The 22,105-nt window shown below is 40.2% G+C and overlaps 1 protein-coding gene across 1 annotated transcript in view; it reads right to left on the minus strand.

Annotated features, from left to right (window-relative positions):
- MAP4K5 (mitogen-activated protein kinase kinase kinase kinase 5) overlaps positions 1-17,006 on the minus strand; it is a 133,178-nt gene extending 116,172 nt beyond the window's left edge. Inside the window, exons 1-2 of the mRNA XM_084980951.1 lie at positions 16,860-17,006; positions 16,384-16,600 (exon numbers count right to left, since the gene is read on the minus strand). Coding sequence (XP_084837077.1) covers positions 16,384-16,491 — 108 coding nt within the window. The 5' untranslated portion in view covers positions 16,492-16,600; positions 16,860-17,006. The remainder of the gene's footprint in view (positions 1-16,383; positions 16,601-16,859) is intronic.
- Positions 17,007-22,105: the final 5,099 nt, after the last annotated feature.

Below are 22,105 nucleotides of genomic sequence, written 5' to 3' on the forward strand. Positions count from 1 at the left end.
CAAAGCAATTTACAAAAGGGCAATAAGAATGTACATATCAATAATTACGTTAAATGTAAATGGACTAAATGCTCCAACCAAAAGACATAGACTGGCTGAATGGATACAAAAACAAGACCCATATATATGCTGTATAAAGAAGATGTGGTGTGTGTATACACGCACGCACACACGCACGCGCACACACACACACACACACACACACAGGAATATTACTCAGCCACGAAAAGGAATAAAATAATGCCATTCGCAGCAACATGGATAGGACCTAGAGATACTAAGTGAAGTTAGACAGTGAAAAACAAATATCACATGATATCACTTACATGTGGAATCTAAAAAAAAGATACAAATGAACTTATTGCAGATCAGAAACAGACTCACAGACTTTGTAAAAAACTTATGGTTTCCAAAGGAGACAGGTAGGGTGGTGGTGGGGGGAACTGGGGATTTGAGATTGGCACATGCACACTGTATATTGAATGACTAGCCAATGTAGACCTGCTGTACAGCACAGGGAACTCTACCCAATCAATATTCTGTGATAATCTATATGGGAAAAGAATCTGAAAAAGAATGGATGTGTGTATATGTGTAACGTAACCACTTTGTTGTGTAGCAGAAATTATCACAACTTGTAAATCAACTATACTTCAATAAAATTTTTTAAAATGGGAAAACAAAAAAAACCAAAAAAACCCAGAATGCAGTATTTTGTCCTGTGACAAGAGCAAAGTAAAGTGCTTATTTTAACTTCTGTTACAAATCCTTTGGGGAAAAGGAGAGGTTATATAAGTCATGTAAATTTCAAGGAACCCATTTCCAATAAAATTATCAAATTCTGTGAGCAAAATACAATAAGGGAGGACCCACTGAGAGCATATCCTCCACATGAAAATTTAAAATAAAGATTAGTCATTCATTATTTTAACATTTATTCAAGGAATACCCCTGATGCACTGGGTATCTTAGGTATGAGGGTGGTATTGGGATGAAAGCAAAGAATTACAAAGATTTACCTGCCCTGTTTGAGCTTCAAGAGGACAGATTTTAGGAATCTAATACAGGAATCAATACAGGAAATGTTTTCTGTAACACTTCAAAAGGAAACAACTGCTTCTAAACATAGTATGTTCTTATTATCTAAGTAAGTTAAATGACCATCTGTCAAGGACAAGGTAGTGCATATACGTACTGTGTAAGAGGTTCCTACTAGCTCCCAAATTACTTAATTTTTGTGGAACAAGTCATTTCCAAGCTGTCTTCCACACAGGTATACATGTCTAGACAGGTACTCCTTCTCCCACAGAAGGCGGCTATATCGCAGGGTTTGCCCCACTACCAGGCAGACATATTTAGAGCCTGAGGCCAGCCTGTTAGGATGTCTACAATCTGTCCACTTGATTTATATCCCAGGACACACTAAACCTCTAGTCTGTTAGAACACTTGTCTCTGAAAAGAGTTTTCCTAGCCCTTACCTAAAACAGATTGATTTTATTAAAAGGAGAGAGATTGATTTTATTAAAAGGAGAGTTCCTTCCAGAGGATTACTTTAAATTGAATTAATTACCTGGAAGTCTTAATGGCAAAGGAAAGGGAGAAAAGGGCTTGAGTTAAGATTAAAAGAAGGGAGTTCCCACTGTGGCTCAGTGGGTTAAGAAACCGACTAGTATCCATGAGGATGCAGGTTCGATCCTTGGCCTTGCTCAGTGGGTTAAGGAAGCTGCAGCATAGGTCACAGATGCAGCTCAGATCTGGTGTTGCTGTGGCTGTGATGTAAGCTGGAGGCTATGTTTCAACCCCTAGCCTGGGAACTTCCATAGGCCTTGGATGTGGTTCTAAAAAGACTGTGTGTGTGTGGGTGTGTGGGGGTGTGTGTGAGTGTGTGTAAAAAGGTAGGGAAAAAACAAGCATGATAAATAGAAAACATAAGATAAGTGTAAAATAAGGTGGCAGAAATACATTAAACATACCAAAAATCAAAAAAAGAGGTAAGGAAGATGTAAACTCTCAGTCACTGCTGGGGAGGGGTACAACTTTTGAGGGGAATAAGTGGTCAAACTCACAAAAACCTTAACATAACTCAGAAAATTTAATTCTAGAAATTTACGTGAAGTAATTAAGGATATATGAAAAGAATTTATTCAAGGATACTGATTACAGCATGTTTACCCTAGGGAAATACTGGGGAAATCTGCTTGTTAAACAATAATAAATTAAAAATTATACAATCGTACAAGGAAATAATTACACAAATATTAAATGTTATATGAAAAGTGCTTGTGACACACTGTTAAATGAAAAAAGTACATTATCAAATATACATGCTAAATAATATGCTATATATAAGGTGTTATATATATGCTTCTATATAATATATATTATGATTTATGTGTATGTCCTTATTATGACTTTTTAAAAGTCTAGAAAGACATACAACAATGTTTATCTTGGAAATACATGCAATTTTTCATTTATTCCTATATCATAGTTTTCTAAAATGACTGCATATTACTAAAAATGTATTTTTTTTAAAGGGAAAGAAAGCAATCTATTCAGAGGCAAGGAAGAGACAGGGAAATGGGAAGCACATCCCACCCAAAGATCCACAAAAAGAACAGGAAATTATTATTTGTTGTTGTTGTTGCTGTTTGTCTTTTTCTCTTTTCTAGGGCCGCACCGGCAGCATATGGAGGTTCCCAGGCTAGGGGTCTAATCAGAGCTGTTGCTGCCGGCCTACACCACAGCCACAGCAACACCAGATCCGAGCTGCATCTGCAACCTACACCACAGCTCACGGCAATGCCAGATCCTTAACCCACTGAGCGAGGCCAGGGATCGAACCCGCAACCTCATGGTTCCTAGTCGGATTCATTAACCACTGCCAGGGATCAAACCCGCAACCTCATCGTCCTAGTCGGATTCATTAACCACTGAGCCACGACGGGAACTCCAGAACAGGAAATTATTGCTGGAAGAAAATATAGTAAGGGACTCAAGCATCCCCACTGTCTATTTCAATTAAGAGGTAAAAAGCTTAAAATGCAAAAGCTGTTAATAATTTATGTAATATCTACAAAAATATACTGTTACAGGTATGGATCAATGGATCAGAATAGAAAGCCCAGAAATTGACCCACACACCTACAATCAATCTTCAACAAAGGAGGCAAGAATATACAATGGAGTCTCTTCAGTAAGTGGTGTTGGGAAAGTTGGTCAGCCTCATGCAAATCAATGAAGTTGGAACACAACCTCACATACAAAAATAAACTCAAAATGATTTAGACTTAAATATATGACATGACACCATAAAACTCCTAGAAAAGAACATAGGCAAAATATTCTGACATAAATCACACCAATGTTTTCTTAGTTCAGTCTACCAAGGCAGTAGAAATAAAAGCAAAAATAAACAAATGGGATCTAATTGAACTTATAAGCATTTGCACAGCAAAGGAAACTACAAACAAAACAAAAAGACAACCTACAGAGTGGGAGAAAATATTTGCAAGTGATAGTGACCAACAAGGGCTTAATTTCCAAAATAAACGAACAGATCATACAACTCAATAACAAAAATACCGCAAACAACCCAAGCAAAAAACAAGCAGAAGATTTAAACAGATATTTCTCCAAAGAAGACATATAGATGGCCAAGAGGCACATGAAAAAAGATGCTCAAAACTGCTAATTATTAGAGAAATGCAAATCAAAACTACAATGAGGTATCACCTCATACGAGTCAGAATGGCCATCATCACAAAGTCTACAAATAAGAAATGTTAGAGAAGGTATGGAGAAAAGGGAACCCTCCTACACTGATGGTGGGAATGTAAATTGGTGCAGCTACCACAGAGAGCAATAGGTAGGCTCCTTAAAAAAGCTAAAACAACTACCGTATGAGCCAGCAATCTCACTCTTAGTCATACATCTGGAGAAAACCATAATTCAAAAAGACAGATGCACCCCAACATTCACAGCATCACTATTTACAATAGCCAAGACATGGAAGCAATCTAAATGTCCACAGACAGATAAATAGATAACAATGTGGTATTTACATAATAGAATATTATTCAGTCATAAAAAAGAATGAAATAATGCCATTTGCAGCAACATGGATGGACCTAGAGGTTACCATACTAAGTGAAGTCAGTCAGACAGAAAAAGACAAATATATCACTTACAGGTGAAATCTAAAATATGACATAAATGAACTACTTAAAAAATAGAAACAGACTCATAGATATAGAAATCAAACTCATGGTTATACAGGGAAAAGGAAAGGAGGATAAATTATGAGTTTGGGATTAGCAGACACAAACTACTATATATAAAGCATATAAACAACAAGGTCCTCCTACACAGGATAGGGAACTATACTCAATATCCTGTAATAACCTATAACGGAAAAGAATGTGAAAAAGAACATATATGTGTGTGTGTGTGTATGTATATTTACCAGAATCACTGCTGTACACCAGAAACTAACACTTTGTATATCAACTACACTTCAATTTTTAAAAATGATTTTAGCTTTAAAAAATTAAAATAGGAGTTCCCGTCGTGGCGCAGTGGTTAATGAATCCGACCAGGAACCATGAGGTCGCGGGTTCGGTCCCTGCCCTTGCTCAGTGGGTTAAGGATCCGGCGTTGCCGTGAGCTGTGGTGTAGGTTGCAGACGCGGCTCGGATCCCGTGTTGCTGTGGCTCTGGCGTAGGCCGGTGGCTACAGCTCCGATTCAACCCCTAGCCTGGGAACCTCCATATGCCGAGGGAGCGGCCCAAGAAATAGCAACAACAACAACGACAAAAGACAAAAAAAAAAAAAAAAAAAAAAAAAAAAAAAATTAAAATAAAATACAATGTCATGTTCACATTGGATTCTTCCTGATATTGATAAAAGGGTTAAAACAGAAGGGCAAGAAAGGCACAGAGCTCTTAAAAAAAGAGGGTGCTTGTGTGAGAGAAGTAACACATTGGTTTGCACAACATCCTTCTCAGGATGTGATAAATTTGACGCAAACAGAAGTAACCAGCTAATGCTACAGGAGGCAGGTTATTCTAGTGCCTGAAATGATTAGCATTTTGAGTTTAACTAAGAATAGCATTACCAAATCTAGTCTATGGGACTCAGTCTAGGTAATAATAAGTGTAAATTTCCAACACAATGAAAACAAGAGAAGGCACATCAGGAAGGGTGTCTAACAACCAAGAAAAAAAGACAGTTTCTTTAGTTATTAACAATGTAGGGTGACTATGACCTAAGTCTAAGTCCACAGTAAAAGCAAATCAAACCTGAGCTCCATTTTAGAAATTATTAAGAGTGAGGGGAGCGAGGGGTTATCAGGAAGAAGGGCTTCTGAAAATTGGCGCTAAGACCTGAAGCTTATATGCATATTCAAATCAACCCAAAAAGTTCCTCACTTCTCAGCAGAAGGGTGAGGCTGCCAAGTCTCATCTGACCATGATTTGTCTAGAGCTTATGTGTGCTAGATAATGTGTCAAGGGATTCGTACACAGCAATGAATTTAAAGATGCAGTCCCAGGGCAGCTTGGTATATAGTATAAGGAACAGAGAATATAGAGTCAGAAGGTCTGGATTCATGTCCCCACAGTACCACCTACTAACAGTAAGATACAGAGCAAATAGTAAGTTTCTTCTTGGTTCATCAACTACAGATGATAATGCACCTGTCTCACCTACTTCATAGAATTATTGAGAGAAAAATTAATATGCTGATTATGAAAGGGCTAAACAAACATTAGTCACTCTTAGTCACTTTAATCCAATTTCATTTTCATAAAATGTTAGGTGGGGGCCAGTGTGACTCAGGGCTCCAAACACCTCCAACAACAGACTGGGCTATCAGCCTGGCTTCCCACATCATCTTCTCAAAATCTCAGTGGGAGATTATGACATTTAACAGAAAGAGAGTTACATTAGACCTAAATTCATTTTGCCGTATTTCAGAGAGTTATCTACCCTAACTTAAACAGTACTTTACATAAATGGAAAGCAATAGCCTTCTAATAACACTCAAACATGTACAAATACTTAAATAGTCCAATGTAGCCAAGTGAAAGTGCCTGCTCCAATTAATCAGATCTAGGACTAAGTTCTCAAATTGACAACAAAGCCCTAAAAACACAAGTATCACTTGTTAATAAGCCTCATGTTTCTCTTCCTGTGTATTTGGTCTGAAACCACAATTTAAAGTTTAGAGAGAAACTTTTACCAATTCTGAAAGGAAAACTAGAATTAAGAAATCTAAGCATCTAAAAGTCAATTTTGGTGGAGTTCCCGTCGTGGCGCAGTGGTTAACGAATCCGACTAGGAACCATGAGGTTGCGGGTTCGGTCCCTGCCCTCGCTCAGTGGGTTAACGATCTGGCGTTGCCGTGAGCTGTGGTGTAGGTTGCAGACGCGGCTCGGATCCCGCGTTGCTGTGGCTCTGGCGTAGGCTGGTGGCTACAGCTCCGATTCAACCCCTAGCCTGGGAACCTCCATATGCCGTGGGAGCGGCCCAAGAAATAGCAACAACAACAAAAAGACAAAAAAAAAAAAAGTCAATTTTGGAATTAAAATTTTTATATCTTGCAGCAGTGATGGCACTGTTTCATGTCTATTTTCATAAAGTTGAAAGTATTTTAAAGACTTTAATAGTTTTCACAACATTTCTATGAAAGTATAAAGGAGCTTTTAACTAATTTGCCTCTAATCATGATCCAAAGCTAAACATCCACCAGAATCATGTTCTTTATCATTATTAAAGTATAGTTGATGTACAATGCTCTGCCAATTTTGACTGTACAGCAAAGTGACTCAGTCATACATACATATATATATTATTTTTTTATATTATTTTCCATCATGGTCTATCCCAGGAGACTGAATATAGTTCTCTGTGCTGTACAGTAGGACCTTACTGTTTATCCATTCTAAATATAATAGTTTACATCGACTAACCCCAAACTCCTATCCATCTCACTCCTCTCCCCTCTTCCCCTTGGCAATCACAAGTCTGTTTCCTACGTCTGTGAGCCTGTTTTTGTTTAGTAGATAGAGAACCATGTTCTTTTTTAAGGCAGTCATAATATATCTTTCACACAGTAAGAAAAATAAATACAAAATCAGAGTGTAACCAGATGATTTATAAAATAATAAACATCTGTAACAGCATACTTCATCCTAATAAAACATGTTTTTTTTTTTTTTTTTGTCTTTTTGTTGTTGTTGTTGTTGCTATTTCTTGGGCCGCTCCCACGGCATATGGAGGTTCCCAGGCTAAGGGTCTAATTGGAGCTGTAGCCACTGGCCTACACCAGAGCCACAGCAACGCGGGATCCGAGCCGCGTCTGCAACCTACACCACAGCTCACAGCAACGCCGGATTGTTAACCCACTGAGCAAGGGGCAGGGACCGAACCCGCAACCTCATGGTTCCTAGTCGGATTCGTTAACCAGTGCGCCACGACGGGAACTCCAAAACATGTTTTATTTTCACAGTAACTTTACACAATAATTAACATAACATCTAGGAGTTCCCGTCGTGGAACAGTGGTTAACGAATCCGACTGGGATCCATGGGATTACGGGTTCGATCCCTGGCCTTTCTCAGTGGGTTAGGGATCCGGCGTTGCCATGAGCTGTGGTGTAGGTGGCAGAGGTGGCTCGGAACTGGCATTGCTGTGGCTCTGGTGTAGGTTGGCAGCAACAGCTCCAATTAGACCCCTAGCCTGGGAACCTCCTTATGCCACAGGAGTGGCCTAGAAAAAGCAAAAAGACAAAAAACAAACAAACAGGTAACATCTAATCAAATAACATTTAATAAGCTATCCACTAGATTAATAAAAATGTAATTTTAAATAAGATTCTTATTTCCTCCTATTAACATATTTTTGCAAGTTATTTACTTTCTCTCACCCTAACACAAGAACCCAAAAGTTTCTTATCTTATGTCAGACTACCAAGACACAGAAAGGATAGAACAGTCATGCAAACTGTGCTACTATTAAAAAAAGAAAAAAAAGGAGTTCCCGTCGTGGCGCAGTGGTTAACGAATCTGACTAGGAACCATGAGGTTGTGGGTTCGGTCCCTGCCCTCGCTCAGTGGGTTAACGATCCGGCGTTGCCGTGAGCTGTGGTGTAGGTTGCAGACGCGGCTCGGATCCCGCGTTGCTGTGGCTCTGGTGTAGGCCGGTGGCTACAGCTCCGATTCAACCCCTAGCCTGGGAACCTCCATATGCCGCGGGAGCGGCCCAAGAAATAGCAACAACAACAACAAAAGACAAAAAAAAAAAAAAAAAAGAAAGAAAGAAAAAACAAAGAAAAAAAAAAGGGTGATATTTTGATAACGAATATCAGAGAAATAACAACCAGAACATATCTCCATCTTTTATCACCTTCAAATTTGGGACCATTAGACATGTCTATTTTATTATATTTAAAGATTAGAGAACACCAGTGGACAAAAACATAGTTGAAGCAGCTACATATCCTTTGTTTTTTTGCAAAATCCATGCTATTAAAATATGACAGAAGTGGGTAACTTACATACAACTGCTGAACTAACTTTAAGTAAAATCACAATGACTTATACTCCTGCACCAGCCAATGAGATGCAATGATGGCAATGATTGTGTTTCAGTTCTAATTCCTAATCCTAAACTTATAATTGAGCTGTAGAGATAGGCTCAGGTGATTCAGTAAAGGTAGATATTTAAGACTTTCTCTGATCACCCAGATATCCTCTTGGCTAATTCCACACTTGCTTCAAGTCTTTGCTCAAATCTAACCTTCTCAATGAGGCCTACCTTGTCCATCCAAATATAATCCCTCAATCTGCCTTCCCCATCCTACCCTGGAAATCCTGAACCCCTTAACTTGGTCAGCTTTTTCTTCTTTCCATATCTTTTTTTTTTTTAATTTTCATGGCCATAGCTGTGGCATATGGAAGTTCCCAGGCTAGGGGTCGAATTGGAACTGCAGCTGAGGCCTGCACCACAGCCATGGCAACACTGGATCTGAGCTGCATCTGCAACCTACAGCAGAGCTTGTGGCAACTCTAGATCTTAAACCACTGAGTGAGGCCAAGGATCGATCCCATATCCTTCAGAGACTACAATGGGTCCTTAACCCACTGAGCCACTACAGGAACTCCTTTTCATATTTTTAATCATCTTCTAGTATATCATAAAATGTATTTATTATGTTTATTCTCTCTCTTCCTCCTAGAATTTAAGTTCCATGGCAAGTTCCATGTGGACAAGAAGAAAGGGAGAGGAGTTTTTAAATTTATCCCCGCTTTGGTCCCTAACAATCCCATCCTGTTTTTGCATTTAATCTTTCTAAATTTTCAATCCTTCCCAAATTATTTATCTTGATCTCCTTCCCCGTGGAATTCCTTCTCCAAACTCAGCAACACTCCTGGTCAATAGGGTGATGAGAAAATTTTAAAGAAAAACTGTAATCAGTCTCAATGGAAGAAAAAGCAGTAACAGTGTAAGAAAGTCTCATTTCTTTTTCCTGTCATGGCAAAGCTGCTTCAAAATTTCCCCACTTCTATATTCCTCCTATTTCTTTACTGACCATTCACATCTCAACTCTTTTGCTCTTAAGGAATCCTTTCAACTCCTTACTACTATGTTGGTAAAAACATTTTTTAAGCACTTATGTGCTAGGCACTATGCTAGGCTAGCTGATTCAAAGGTAAACCCAAGTCCCTGGTCTTGCAATTTGAGCAAAGGAATACTGATAGCAACAATGATGAGTGACAAATGATGAGTATTATGTAAAAAATCAAACAGCAAACTGATACGACCTTATCTAAGGGAGAGAAAAGGCCTCCCTGAAAGTGCAATGTTTAAAGAGAAACACAAAGAGTAGAAGATAAACAAATGAAGAAGAGGAACAGTGTTCTAGGAAAAGGAAAAAGTATCTGCAAAAACCTCAAGGACAGAAAACATATGAAGAAAGGCATATAAAGAACTGATGGGAGAGTTCCCCGGTGGCTTAGGAGTCAAGGATTCGACATTGTCACTGCTATGGCTCAGGTTCAGTCCCAGGCCCCCGGAACTTTTGTATGCCTCACTCAGCATTGCCAAAAAAAAAAAACCAAAAAACAAACCAAAAAAAAACTGAGGGAAATTCAGTAAGCCTAGTTTCAGGATAGGCAGGGCCTTAAAAGGCATATTATTCTAAGACTTTATCCTATGGACAAGAAGAATAAAAGAGAATGACACAAACCCTCATATTTATCGTTTTTTAGAAGATGAAAACATTTTTCTTAACACGGAGTGGAAGGAAACAAGAATGGATGCGAGAGATGGGTTCTTGAAGTGCTAGATTTCTGTGGAAGGAACTTCGTCATAGATTTTTGCTTCTTCTCAGACATCTTCAATATATTCTTCTATTCTGCTACTGCCTTTCCTCAGCTCTACAAATGTACTCTCCAGGGTGACCTCACCTATCCTGCAGAGGTACCACCCCATAAAGTGATAATGACTCCCAAACCTGTATCCCCGGTCCAGCTCTCTCAAGGCCAGCGCCGCATGTCCTAACAGCTACTGGACATAACCATCCACGCAGTCATAATCCAAAACCAAACACAAGACCCAGATCTCACAAATTTGGTATTTCCTAATTCTGTTGATGGTACCAATGTAGTTACCCAAGGCAGAAATTCTAAATGCCACTGACTACTTGTTTTTCCCCCATTGATCACCAGGTAATTTTGATCATTTTCCAAATATGACTCAAATCCATCATTTCCTTTCATCTCTAATACCAGTACCTAAAGTTAGGTTTGCATAAACTCTCATCTGGATTACTCTGTAACTGGTCTCTATACATCCAGAAACTGTCTAATCCATCCTCTATACGATGAGAGATTCCCCCCTAAAGTATTTCTTCAGTTTACAGGAAGAAATCCAAATTCTTTGCTATGACATACAAGGTCTATTATCTCGTCCTCTTCTGTCAAAAGCTTTAATCCCTCTAAGGAATCTCTGCCAGGTGTGGTCACACAAAATTTGGAAAGTTGATGTAGATCCCTCAAGTCTCTTCATCGTTTCTCAAGCCACCAAGTATTTGCACACACTCTTCCCACAGCCTGAAATATCTTTCCCATCTTGTTCACCTGGAAATCACTCTGCATTCTTCTAAAATCCAGTTAATGTCCTCTCCTCTTTTAATCTTCCCTGCTTACATCACAGTTCTCTCTCCTCTCCTCCCTTCTCCTATCCTCACAAAAAAACAGAGTTGGGCATTTCTTCCATTTCACTTCTATTCTGGCACTTAGCAAATTATGGCTGTTGACATGTCTGTTTTCCTGGCTAAATTATATGTTCTTTGTTGATAGTGTACTTTCTCTTTCCTGTATCTGCATTCCTATATCTGACCACACAGCTGGCACTCAATATGTATTTCTTGAATAAATGAATGTTTACAAAAGTGTTGTGATGTTTCAAGCTTTACCTCGACACAAAAGGATCCTGGGGTCAGCTTTCAAGTATCTAAAGCCATCCTAGAATTGTGACCTCTGGCTTGGGGGAGAGAAAGGGAGGGCATATATAAAAGAGGGATTCATTTCAGTGGACTCAGTTCATCCAGCACTCAGAGAACCCACAGAAGTAGTAAGACTATATGACAAAGATTTCTACACAAATTATAATATTATTTAAAATTACAAAAAAAAATTGGAAACAAAAAATATGAAACTTAGAATGATTAGCTGAGGTCTTGTTCAATGGATCCTTTAAAAATGGTATTTCCAAAGACTATTTAAAGACCAGGGAAAATGCTGGCCATTTCAATCAAGTATAAAAAAAGATACATCATGATCCCCATTTTATAAAAGCTATGTTTGAAAGCACATTGGTTTAAAAACATTTAGGAAAAAAGCCTGATATAAACAATATTAAATTATTAACAGTATTGGAGTTTCCTTGAGGCACACTGGGTTAACAATCCGGCATTATCACTGCAACAGCTTGGGTTGCTGCTGTGGCGTTCGTTTGATCCCTAACCAGGGAACTTTCACATGCTATAGGAAGCAGCCAAAAAAAAAAATTATTAACAGTATTTATCTCTCAGTAATTTTCTACAACGAATATCCTTGAACAAATATTTACTGACCATCTACCTGTCTGCCATTGGACAGTGATGAGCAGGAGACATCTGCTCCTGTCTTCCTTGAGCTAAACATGTCACACTTTTATAATCAATCAGAAAAAGCAATATATGTTAGAAAAAAAAAATATGAGATTGCCTGCCCTAAATTTATAGTCCATGAAAAAAAAAAAACAACTAAAACTCTGGAATCTAAGGTGAGAACAACTTTGTTACAAACATTTGGATAAAGACCACCCAAAAAGGTAGTTTCCTTATAGTACAGCAGGTCAAGGATCTGGTGTTGTCACTGCAGCAGCTTAGGTCTCTGCTGTGGCTGTGGTTTGATCCCTGGACTAGAACTTCCATATGCTGTGGACGTGGCCAGAAAAAACAACAACAAAAAACAAACACCCAAATGGCTTGTTCTGCTGTGAATTGTATCAGGATACTGTAATAGTCTAGATCACTATGGGCAGAGGGAAGAAAGTAGTAGAGACACTAAACCTCCACACTTTCTCTTCCTGTTAGCAGATTTTAAAATTAATGGTAATTATAAAGAAAATCTGCTCAGTTAAAATTTAATCCTTCATCCATCTTCTACCGTATTTCTTTCATGTTTCTTTCCCCTCCACTATCTCCTGCTCCCAACCACAATGATTTACCCCATTGATCTGGAAGAATCTTTACAGTAGTTTCTTTCAACTAGAGAATCGCCAGCCAAAGAATGAGCTCTCCCTTCTTGGGATTCTCAGGAAACCAAACAGAAACTTCAGAGGGGATCTGTGTTTTTGAACCACATGAAAATACTTCACAAAAAAATCTCAAAGCTGTGGTACTTTTAAAGCTCTTGATCCATACGATTTTTTTTTTTTTTTTTTTTGTCTTTTGTCTTTTGGTTGTTGTTGTTGCTATTTCTTGGGCCGCTCCCGCGGCATATGGAGGTTCCCAGGCTAGGGGTTGAATCGGAGCTGTAGCTGCCAGCCTACGCCAGAGCCACAGCAACGCGGGATCCGAGCCGCGTCTGCAACCTACACCACAGCTCACGGCAACGCCAGATCGTTAACCCACTGAGCGAGGGCAGGGACCGAACCCACAACCTCATGGTTCCTAGTCGGATTCGTTAACCACTGCGCCACGACGGGAACTCCCGATTTTTTTTTTAAGTAGTATGATATCTGACTAAAACAGCAACTAGTTTACCTTCATTAGTCTTCACTGTAATTATTTTGCTAGTTTACCTCAAAGATTGAAACTCTTCTAAAACATTCTATGATTTTCAGTTAATCCAAAACACAGTGATAAATAACAAAATTACCCTAAGTGCTCCAAGTTAAAAATTTCAGCACCACAGTCTGATTATTACATGTTTTTAGGCACATTAAAGAGTAAACATAAGCTGACAAAATTCTGTAGGTCTTAAGAGTGTTGAAAATGGGTATGCTATGAAATAGTTTTCCAAAACATTTTCCCTAGAGAACTCAAATAATTGAAATGTGTAATAAAAATACATATGCTGGCTATCATAATAGGCATAAGGAATACATAGAATATTAAATGCTAACTTAGTGTTGTGATGTCAAATGCATATATCCAGAGAACTAGGGGAGAAAATTACTAATATTCATTCATTCATTTATTCATCAAATTTTCAGAAAGTTCTTATTCTGTGCCAGGCGTAACTCTAGGTGCTAATAGAGACAGAGCACTGGACTAAAGAGATAAAACCCCTGCCCTCAGGAAGTATGTTAGTGGATTGAGAAAGATAGTAAGAAAAAAACAGAAGTTCCGGCTGTGGTACAGTAGGCTAAGAATCTGACTGCAGCAGCTCTGGTCGCTGAGGAGGAGCAGGTTCCATCCTGGGCCCAGCACAATAGGTTAAAGGATCCAGCACTGCCACATCTACAGCATAGGTCACAGGTGTAGCCTGGACTCAATCGTTGGCCCAGGAACATCCACATGCCATGAGTGCAGCCATAAAATTAAAAAATTAAAAAAAATTTTTTTAAAGTAAAACATTACATTAGATGGTAACAAGTGCATAGAAAGACAAAGTAGAAAAAAGACTGAAAGGATACAAAAGCAAAGAGAAAAGGGAGCAAGCCCTGTGGCTGAGGAGAAATATTCTGAGCAGAAGGAATAGCCAGAGCAAAAACCCAAAGGTAGGAAGATGAGGATTATGTTTAAGGAAGAGCAAGCAGACCAGTGTGGGTAGAAGAGAATGAAGGAGGGGGAACAGCAGTAAATGAGGTAGGAGAGAAAAGGAGAGAGGCTGGGGCCTCCCAGAGGAGCACTTGAGTAAGGCTTTCCTGGACAGGAAAGATAGCAACAGTTGGAAATGGGAGTAGGAGGTGATTCTAGGTAATTAGAACAAAGGAAAACGGAAGACAAGGGACCAGAGTTTTGAGAATGTTTAGGAATCAGAAGCTGTTCTGGTGTGGAATGAGTATACAAGTAAATGTGAGGAAGCATGAATATGAGGGAAGGGAACTGTCTGGGGATGGGTGATAGTGGTGTATGATAAATATTTAGTCTTTGATCCTCGGTGAAGGAGCTATGAAAGAGAAAAGATAGGGCAGGGAGGCACCAGAGTAAAAGGCAAGCATTAGCTGCCCCTTTAATATAACCCTTTGCTTTCTGTGAAAGAATAAAACCCTGCTCCAGACACTTGCTTCAGTTATTATATTTATAAAGAAAAAAGGTGGAGTTCTTGGGATTTTTATGGAGAAAACACTTTAAATTTTCTTGCAGTGGGGAGGAGAGAAAAATACAAGAACTAAAATTCAGACTATTATGTTATTAACATGAAATGAATTGAGCCAGTCTAACACATAGTGAATCATAAGACGAAGATGACTAAAAAGTGGGACTGAGAAAGCAGACAGGAATTTCAATTTTTTAAAGAGCATTCCACAAAATGACTAATCCATGGATAAACAAGTAAGAGTTAACTACCTCTAATTTTATATAAAGAAGATTATTGTAATTACCCACTCTGAATTAAAATTATTCACACGGCAAAAACTGGAACCTTCCTCTCACAATTCAGCATCCCATACTAGAACAGTGTCTAGTACAGAAGATTCAAATGCTGTTTTAAAGGATAAAAAGCCTATCCATTACAGTGCATCTCAACAGACTCAAACAGTGCTAGAGCTGTCATAACCCAACCTTGAATTGTTACTATTAACAGAGAGGATATTAAAAATAGAAGTTAGGAAGAAGGGATATTTTCCTTCCATATTACCACCTGTACAAAAACAACATACCCCAGAGGAGTGTTCTGGTTAATTACCCAAGGCTATTTCAGCTATATGCAGGAGTGTTGTTTAGAATAATGGGATACATGACATGATCAAATACAATAAACAAAGCTTTTGCAAAATCAAAGGCAAGTTCCCTTAACATACCCATATGAGTTACATTAATGCTCCCTTTTTGGAACAGAGAACAAAAAAGCATAAGGCAATCTGAAACAATCTCTTTCCTCTTGATCCTTCAAGAACTCGGTGGATTTCGGGAACTGGGTTTGCTTGCCTGTGACTTTTTTTTTTTTTTTTTTTCAAACTAAGAGTAACTCATTCCCATCATTTGTCTCAAATAAAGCAAAAGAGCACAATTAAAAAGACAGCTGCTCTTAACTATTCTGGGTCATGGGATGTTATCAATCCCAGAGAGAGGAATTGCCAAAGAAGAATTAGAAAATCATCATCAGATACAAATGCCAAAACTTCTACCAGGAAAAGCATTGTTCTGCATAGGATAATGTTTGTGCACACATCACTTTGACCCAGCATTAGACTACTTACAGTTAAAATTGAGAGACTGGGGTTTCAAAGGACTTTTTAAAACAGCATCATCCATCAAAAAGTTTTTTGTGAAAATGTGAGAACGTCAATATATTTCCTTGTCTACTGTCTTCCAGGAAGCATTTTTTCCATGTTAAGACAAGAATATCCTCAAGCGCAACTCCATAAGCAGATTCGAACTTTCTTGGATACCATAAATAAGCATTAAAAAGCCTTTATACCACACACACGCACAAAAAAAGTACAACGGTGGTTCGCAAAGGTGTAGTTAGTTCTGCTTGTTGGAGCGATCAGTGCAAGCATGGATTAGAAGGTGCTCCGAATGGAGTAAATGGGACCCGGCCGCGGCATCTCCAAGATGCAACAACAAAAGCATCCTCCTTCCTTCTCACACTTCCTCAGAAAGTGGCCCTATTCCCGGGAGCCAGCGGACCGCAGGAAAAGAGCCTGGCCTGCCTCACCTTATAGACGTCCCCGTAGGTGCCGCTGCCGACCCTCTGAACGAGCTCGTAGTCTTGCTGCGGGTTCCGCCTCAGGATGTCCGCGGCAGGCCGCAGAGGGGCCTCCATCTTCGTTCAGGGCCCGGCCCCCGCCGGCTGTGCCCGCGGCGCCCCGATTCCCGCTAACGAGGACGAGCGGCGCCGCTTCCCAACATGGAGCCTCTGCCCGCAGCTCCGCCTGCACGAGGGACGAGCAGAGGCTGCAACCCCGAGCGGCCCAGTCCCGTCCTTTCCGCCCCAGCGGGAGCCGCTACCAGCGGGCCTGGAAGGGGTCCCCAGCGCCCCGCCGCTGCCGTGTTCCGGCCGCGGCCCTTCCCCCTCCCTGACCGCCCGCGAACTGTCGGGCCGGATTCTGCCCGCCCGCCGGGGCCCGGGGCCGGCTCGGTACCTGAGGGGGGCGGCCCCGCTCTTTGTTGAGCGCCGCGCCCAGGACCTACTTCCCCGCCGGCGCCTGCGTCTTGATTCCCGGCGCCCGCCGGCCCTCCAAGTCCAGCTGTGCTGCCGCCGCTGCCTTTCGCTGCACCGCACGTCCTCTCGCGGGCGGCGGAGGCGCGTACCGTCGCCGCCGCCGCCGCACCACGTTCCCCACCCGGGGCTGCGTCACCGGGAGACACGTTCCCGGCCAGCGTGGGTCGGCGCCCAGCGTCCCGCCCGAGCGCGCCGGCCGCGAGACCAGAGTGCCGCCCTGAGGCCTGCTCGGGACACGACACTCTCCCGGCCGGGCCGCCGCGCCCCCCTGGCCCGGAGCGTCCTTTCCTGACCCGGGCTCTGCTCCCCACTCTGGGGGTCACGGACGCCCCCGGGCATTCTTGGGCTGACGCGCCTCCGCTAAACCGCTCCCAGCTTTGTCAGGTAAACCTGGAGGGTGGCGGGTAGAGTAGTAGGGTGGGCACGAGGGCGATGGGAACGCAGCCCTCCCAGTTGAGAAAATGGTTCGTTGAGGGCACTGAGCCAGAAGTAATCTGGCAATGGGGCGCCCGGGAGGGAGGTGGGGGAGTGCCAGATTAACTAAGTCGCGGCACACCCAACTGCACCTTCCTGTTTTGCAAACCATTCCCAGTGGTACCAGTTTGAGGCTGCACTGCACACCTGCGCAACCTGTCTTCCACTAAGTTTTCCCAAGACATTTCCGAAAGTCGGAATTCCTAGGAAGTCTATGTGGTTCTTATCCCTGTTGGGCACACGCAGTGTCTCAGCGCAGGTATTGTTCCTTTAATTGGGTCGGGAGTTCTGCAGCAGCTGAAAATCAGGGACCACAACCTGGTTCTGACTCTACCACTTACTCAGTATGTGATCTGGGACAAAAAAGACATCCTATTTGGCAATATCTCCACATCCTTATCTGCAGCTTGAAGAGGGTAGGGTTTTGCATCCGACACCTGAGAAAGTGTTTATAAGGCATTTTACAAGATTGTAAAGGGCGTTATCAAATATAAAAGGCTTTTTAACATACTTCACAATGCACAGAATATGAAACAGGAGTTTAGGGAAGTAATTTGGCTGAATATTTCACAAGCTGTTTTGTAGTTTCACTTCCAGTCTTGTTCCAAGGTAGAAATAAGGTTGCCAGATTGATTTTGTTTGTAGAGCCCAATGAAGGTTTTGAACAAAAAAATTCAGCTAACACTTGACCAATCCATTTAGTGACTGAAAAATCACAAAAGAGCAAGTCACAGATGCTGGCCTGTAGCTTTGAACATCCAATTCATTCCATTCTCGGGCAATATATCCCTTATTGTTGATCATTGTAATCAGTTTGGTAATGTACAAATTAACTTCACACCTTAGCTGTACAGGGAATATATGTATTTTTTTGTGTTCCATGCACAAAGAGCACTTATTTAGGGAACATAAGTAAGCTCAGACTTACATGCTCTATGGACAAAGCCTATGTGTTTGCTGCATTGAAAAAATTGTTGAAGAACAGTTCCTTCTTTCAAAGCTTCTTGGCACTTGTTTTGGTGGGCAAATACTTTTGGCTTCAATGACTCAAAATCTTTTCAAATGTTCTATTGGTATCCTAGTACTTGTTTACTGTCATAGACTCTTTTTTTCCTCCTTTGACCATATAGGTATTGATCCTTTTTCTAGTCTGAAATTTACTTATTCTTATTTATATCTCCATTATTCCTCAGAGAATTTGAGGCAACATACAGAAAATGCATACTACAACATAAGATAAAAATAAGTAAATGAGGAAATAGGTATGATGTTAAAGAGAGAAAAATAGGATACCAGAACAGTGTAGCAAATTGGCCAAAGCAGAACATTTTACAGTGTTTTGAGGATCACAGTAAACCAGTTGATTGAGAGAGAGGCATATCTTTTCCTGATACTAAGACTTTAGAAAAACTTATTTCACAAGTCTTCATAAAGTGGAAAATGTGAATTCCCAATTTGAAACAAGGATACATGTCTTTCTGAAGCATGTTTTCCTTTAAGCATGTTATTCTCGAAACACAATTTTGGTATGAGTTAGGCCATAAAAAGTTTGAGGTCCTAGGCTTCAACAAGACCCGGGAGTGCAGATGTTTTATGTTGCCAGTAATTGCATATCCACATGCTTTGACCATCAGCCCACAGGTGGATAGCATGGAAAAAGTCGAGATTCTATGTGGTGGTTAAAAAATGTCAACCATAATTATTATTTTACTTATACCACAGTGCAAAGAAAAAAACAGTTGCTTTATACTAACTCCAAGAGAATCTTTAGAATTTTTAAATACTTGTTGAGTTAATTTTATCAAGATCAGTGAAGTCATGGTTTGTGTGTTAAATATTGTTGGTAAAGAAATTCAAATTCAGTTTCCATAAAATAAACATACAGTGCATAAATCTAATTTTACCTCCAAAACAATTAAGCACTTGGTTTCAGGGTTGAAGGTTACGTAACAATAAAAAAAGTACAGCTAACAGGAGTTTACATCGTGGCATATTGGGTTAAGAATTCCAGCTGCACCAGCTCAGGTCTCTATGGAGGTGCGGGTTCCATCTCCAGCCTGGTACAACGGATTAAAAAGGATTCGGTGGTGTTGCAGCTTGGGGCTGGGGTTCAGTCCCTGGCCTGAGAACTTCTATATGCCATGGGTACAGCCATAACAACAACAGCAAAAAAAATTTATAGCTAATGGAAGAATTTCTTACAAACTACCCAATTTTATAATGCCAAGGTATTGAATAAGAATAAATATGGCTTGATAGGGCCTTCGTGTTAACCTAATTGTCATATTCTTTGTTTTCATAATACCTGGCAAGTAAATATTTTCCATGTTTTACAACTATGATGGTTTGCTCTGTGCTTTATAGTGATTTTCCCTTCTTTCAAAGTACTTTAGTAAAATGCTAGTTATAATCTGTGGCCTCTGGTTTCAATTTTGGCCAAGGCTAATTTTTTAAAATTTGGGGACATAAAATTTTTAAACTTCTACCTGTGTAAGTTTCACAATTTACTAATCAATATAGAATGGCTAATTAAGACCCTCAAGTGTGGCAAAACAGAGCATGAGGGCAAAAGTTTTTGCATGGAACTTATAGGCTTGAGGAATATAATCTTCTGATGACTCTTGCAATATAAACTAGTTGCAAAATGTAATTTTATGTGATTGGGCCTCATAGGTTTGTTCAATATAAATCAAGTAAATATTGGAAGACATTTGCTGCAGTTATGATTTGGACTTTCAAATAGTTAAACTATTCTTTCTGTTACTAATGAAGGTCAGTTGTCTGTTGAGACCAAAACTTTTTTTTAAAATGTAGGAGAATTCTGTTTTGTTCTAGAGAGCAGTAGAACAGGTTTCTCATTCAGAATCGGTATCAGGGGGTATGATGAGAGAGTTTTAAAACACAGAGTTGTGAAGGGCAGTGCAACCCCCTTTTTTTAGCCAGCTTGAATTGATCGTCTGATATGTAACCTTGATTCCCTGGGTTTTTTTTTTAAAGTTTATATGAGAATTGAAAGGAGGGTTCCTGTTTTCAGCTCACAAATTGTTCCTGTCTACAAACTTACTTACTTTTTTACTTTTTATTATTTTATTTATTTATTTATTTAGCTTTTCGATTTTTTAGGGCCGTACCTGCAGCATATGGATGTTTCCAGGCTAGGGGGTTGAATCAGAGCTGCAGCTGCTGGTGTACTCCACAGCAATAGCAACGCTAGTCCCAAGCCGAATCTGCAGCCTACATCACAGCTCACAGCAATGCCAAATCCTTAACCCACTGAGCAAGGCCAGGGACCGAACCTGCATCCTCCTGGATAACAATCGTGATCGTTTCCACTGAGCCATAACAGGAGCTCCTCTGTCTACAAATTTAATACCTAAGAAAAATACAAATTACAAAGAATCTAACATTGTTCTTTATTGATCGCCCCACAAAATAGTAATAGTGTTCAAAAAGAGTGCCTATGTTTGCCTACACTTGATGTTGAACTAGTGTTCTAAAAAGCCCCAATGTGCAGAAGAAGCTGTAGACCCCCATCCTAAGCTATAGAGTTCTTGCAGAATCCTAATACTCTTTCTCCTTGACCCTTTAGTGCAGGGATAATAATGGCTTCTCACTGTAGCTAGCCTGAAGGTACTTCACTATTCCCTTTTGGCTCCTTTAACCATGTCCATATTGTTATAATTGTTCTTTTGTTAAATTCTCTTTCTGTGCTCTTTCTTGCCAGAACCCTGATTAATAGTTATGGAAATTGGAAGTAGCCTCAGGAAAGAAACGCTTGCAAAGTTCTTTAGTAAAATGCTAATTATGTGACTTCACAAATCTGATGATTACTTGTATAAACTACTTGCCACAGAAAATGAACCAATGGTATTCCCTAGCATGGAGTGACATCATGATTATTTAAATCACCACCAACAGTGGTGTGAGATGGAGTGCTGATGGAAGGCATAGCATCGGAAGACCAATCTCTAGCACTGCTACGACAGTGATAATTGTTAAAATTTTGGTGTTATTTGCTCTGATTGCTTCTGTGAGAATATGTGGGAAAAAAGACAAATAGAGAGCCTTGAATTCCAAACTTAAGGCGTGAGTAGAAAAATCAGAAAGTTTCCTTGACAGCTTTGAAGAAACCTTTCTCTTGAAACTGCAGGGCAGATGTACCTGGGGATCAAGCCCTAGTAGTAAAGGCTACAGAGTTACAAGGACAATTAAATGTGAGAAGCAGATCTTTTATGTTAAGGTAAGAGCACTATTGAAGAAGGACTGGGACCCTGTGATGTGGAATTGGGGGCATTCAGGCAGGTATGAATAAAATTGAGAATTTTGAACAAGAGTTAGATTTCAGCATAATCCTGAGGGAAGACAAGACCTGTTCTTGGAAGAGAGTGCTTATATACTAAAGGAATTACAGTATCTTGCCAGAGATTTACCTCTGATTCAGATTTTGTTGATGTTAGCAGCTGGTCTATATGATGAGCTGCCAGAATTTCCCTGCCATACTGTAGAAGAAGGAATGTGACATTTTAGGGAAATGGGAATTTTGGACTTGCTTTATTATGTGCATCCTGGTTAGTCATGCTCTATCCAGAGGATCCCTAGAAGGGCCCATAAAATTTACCTTTATCGAGGCATTGAGTAAAGGGCCACAGATTTCCTTAAAATATTTTTCGGTGTCTGTCCTCGGTTGGAGATGATGATGGAGATGCCACAGTGAAATTGGGATCCATGATTTCAGTAGGAA

The sequence above is a fragment of the Sus scrofa genome, chromosome 1, assembly GCF_054392235.1.
Source record: "Sus scrofa isolate SSC_HxYL_T2T_F1_AM1 chromosome 1, Sscrofa_HxYL_maternal_Yorkshire_Landrace_v2.0, whole genome shotgun sequence".
NCBI lineage: Eukaryota > Metazoa > Chordata > Mammalia > Artiodactyla > Suidae > Sus > Sus scrofa.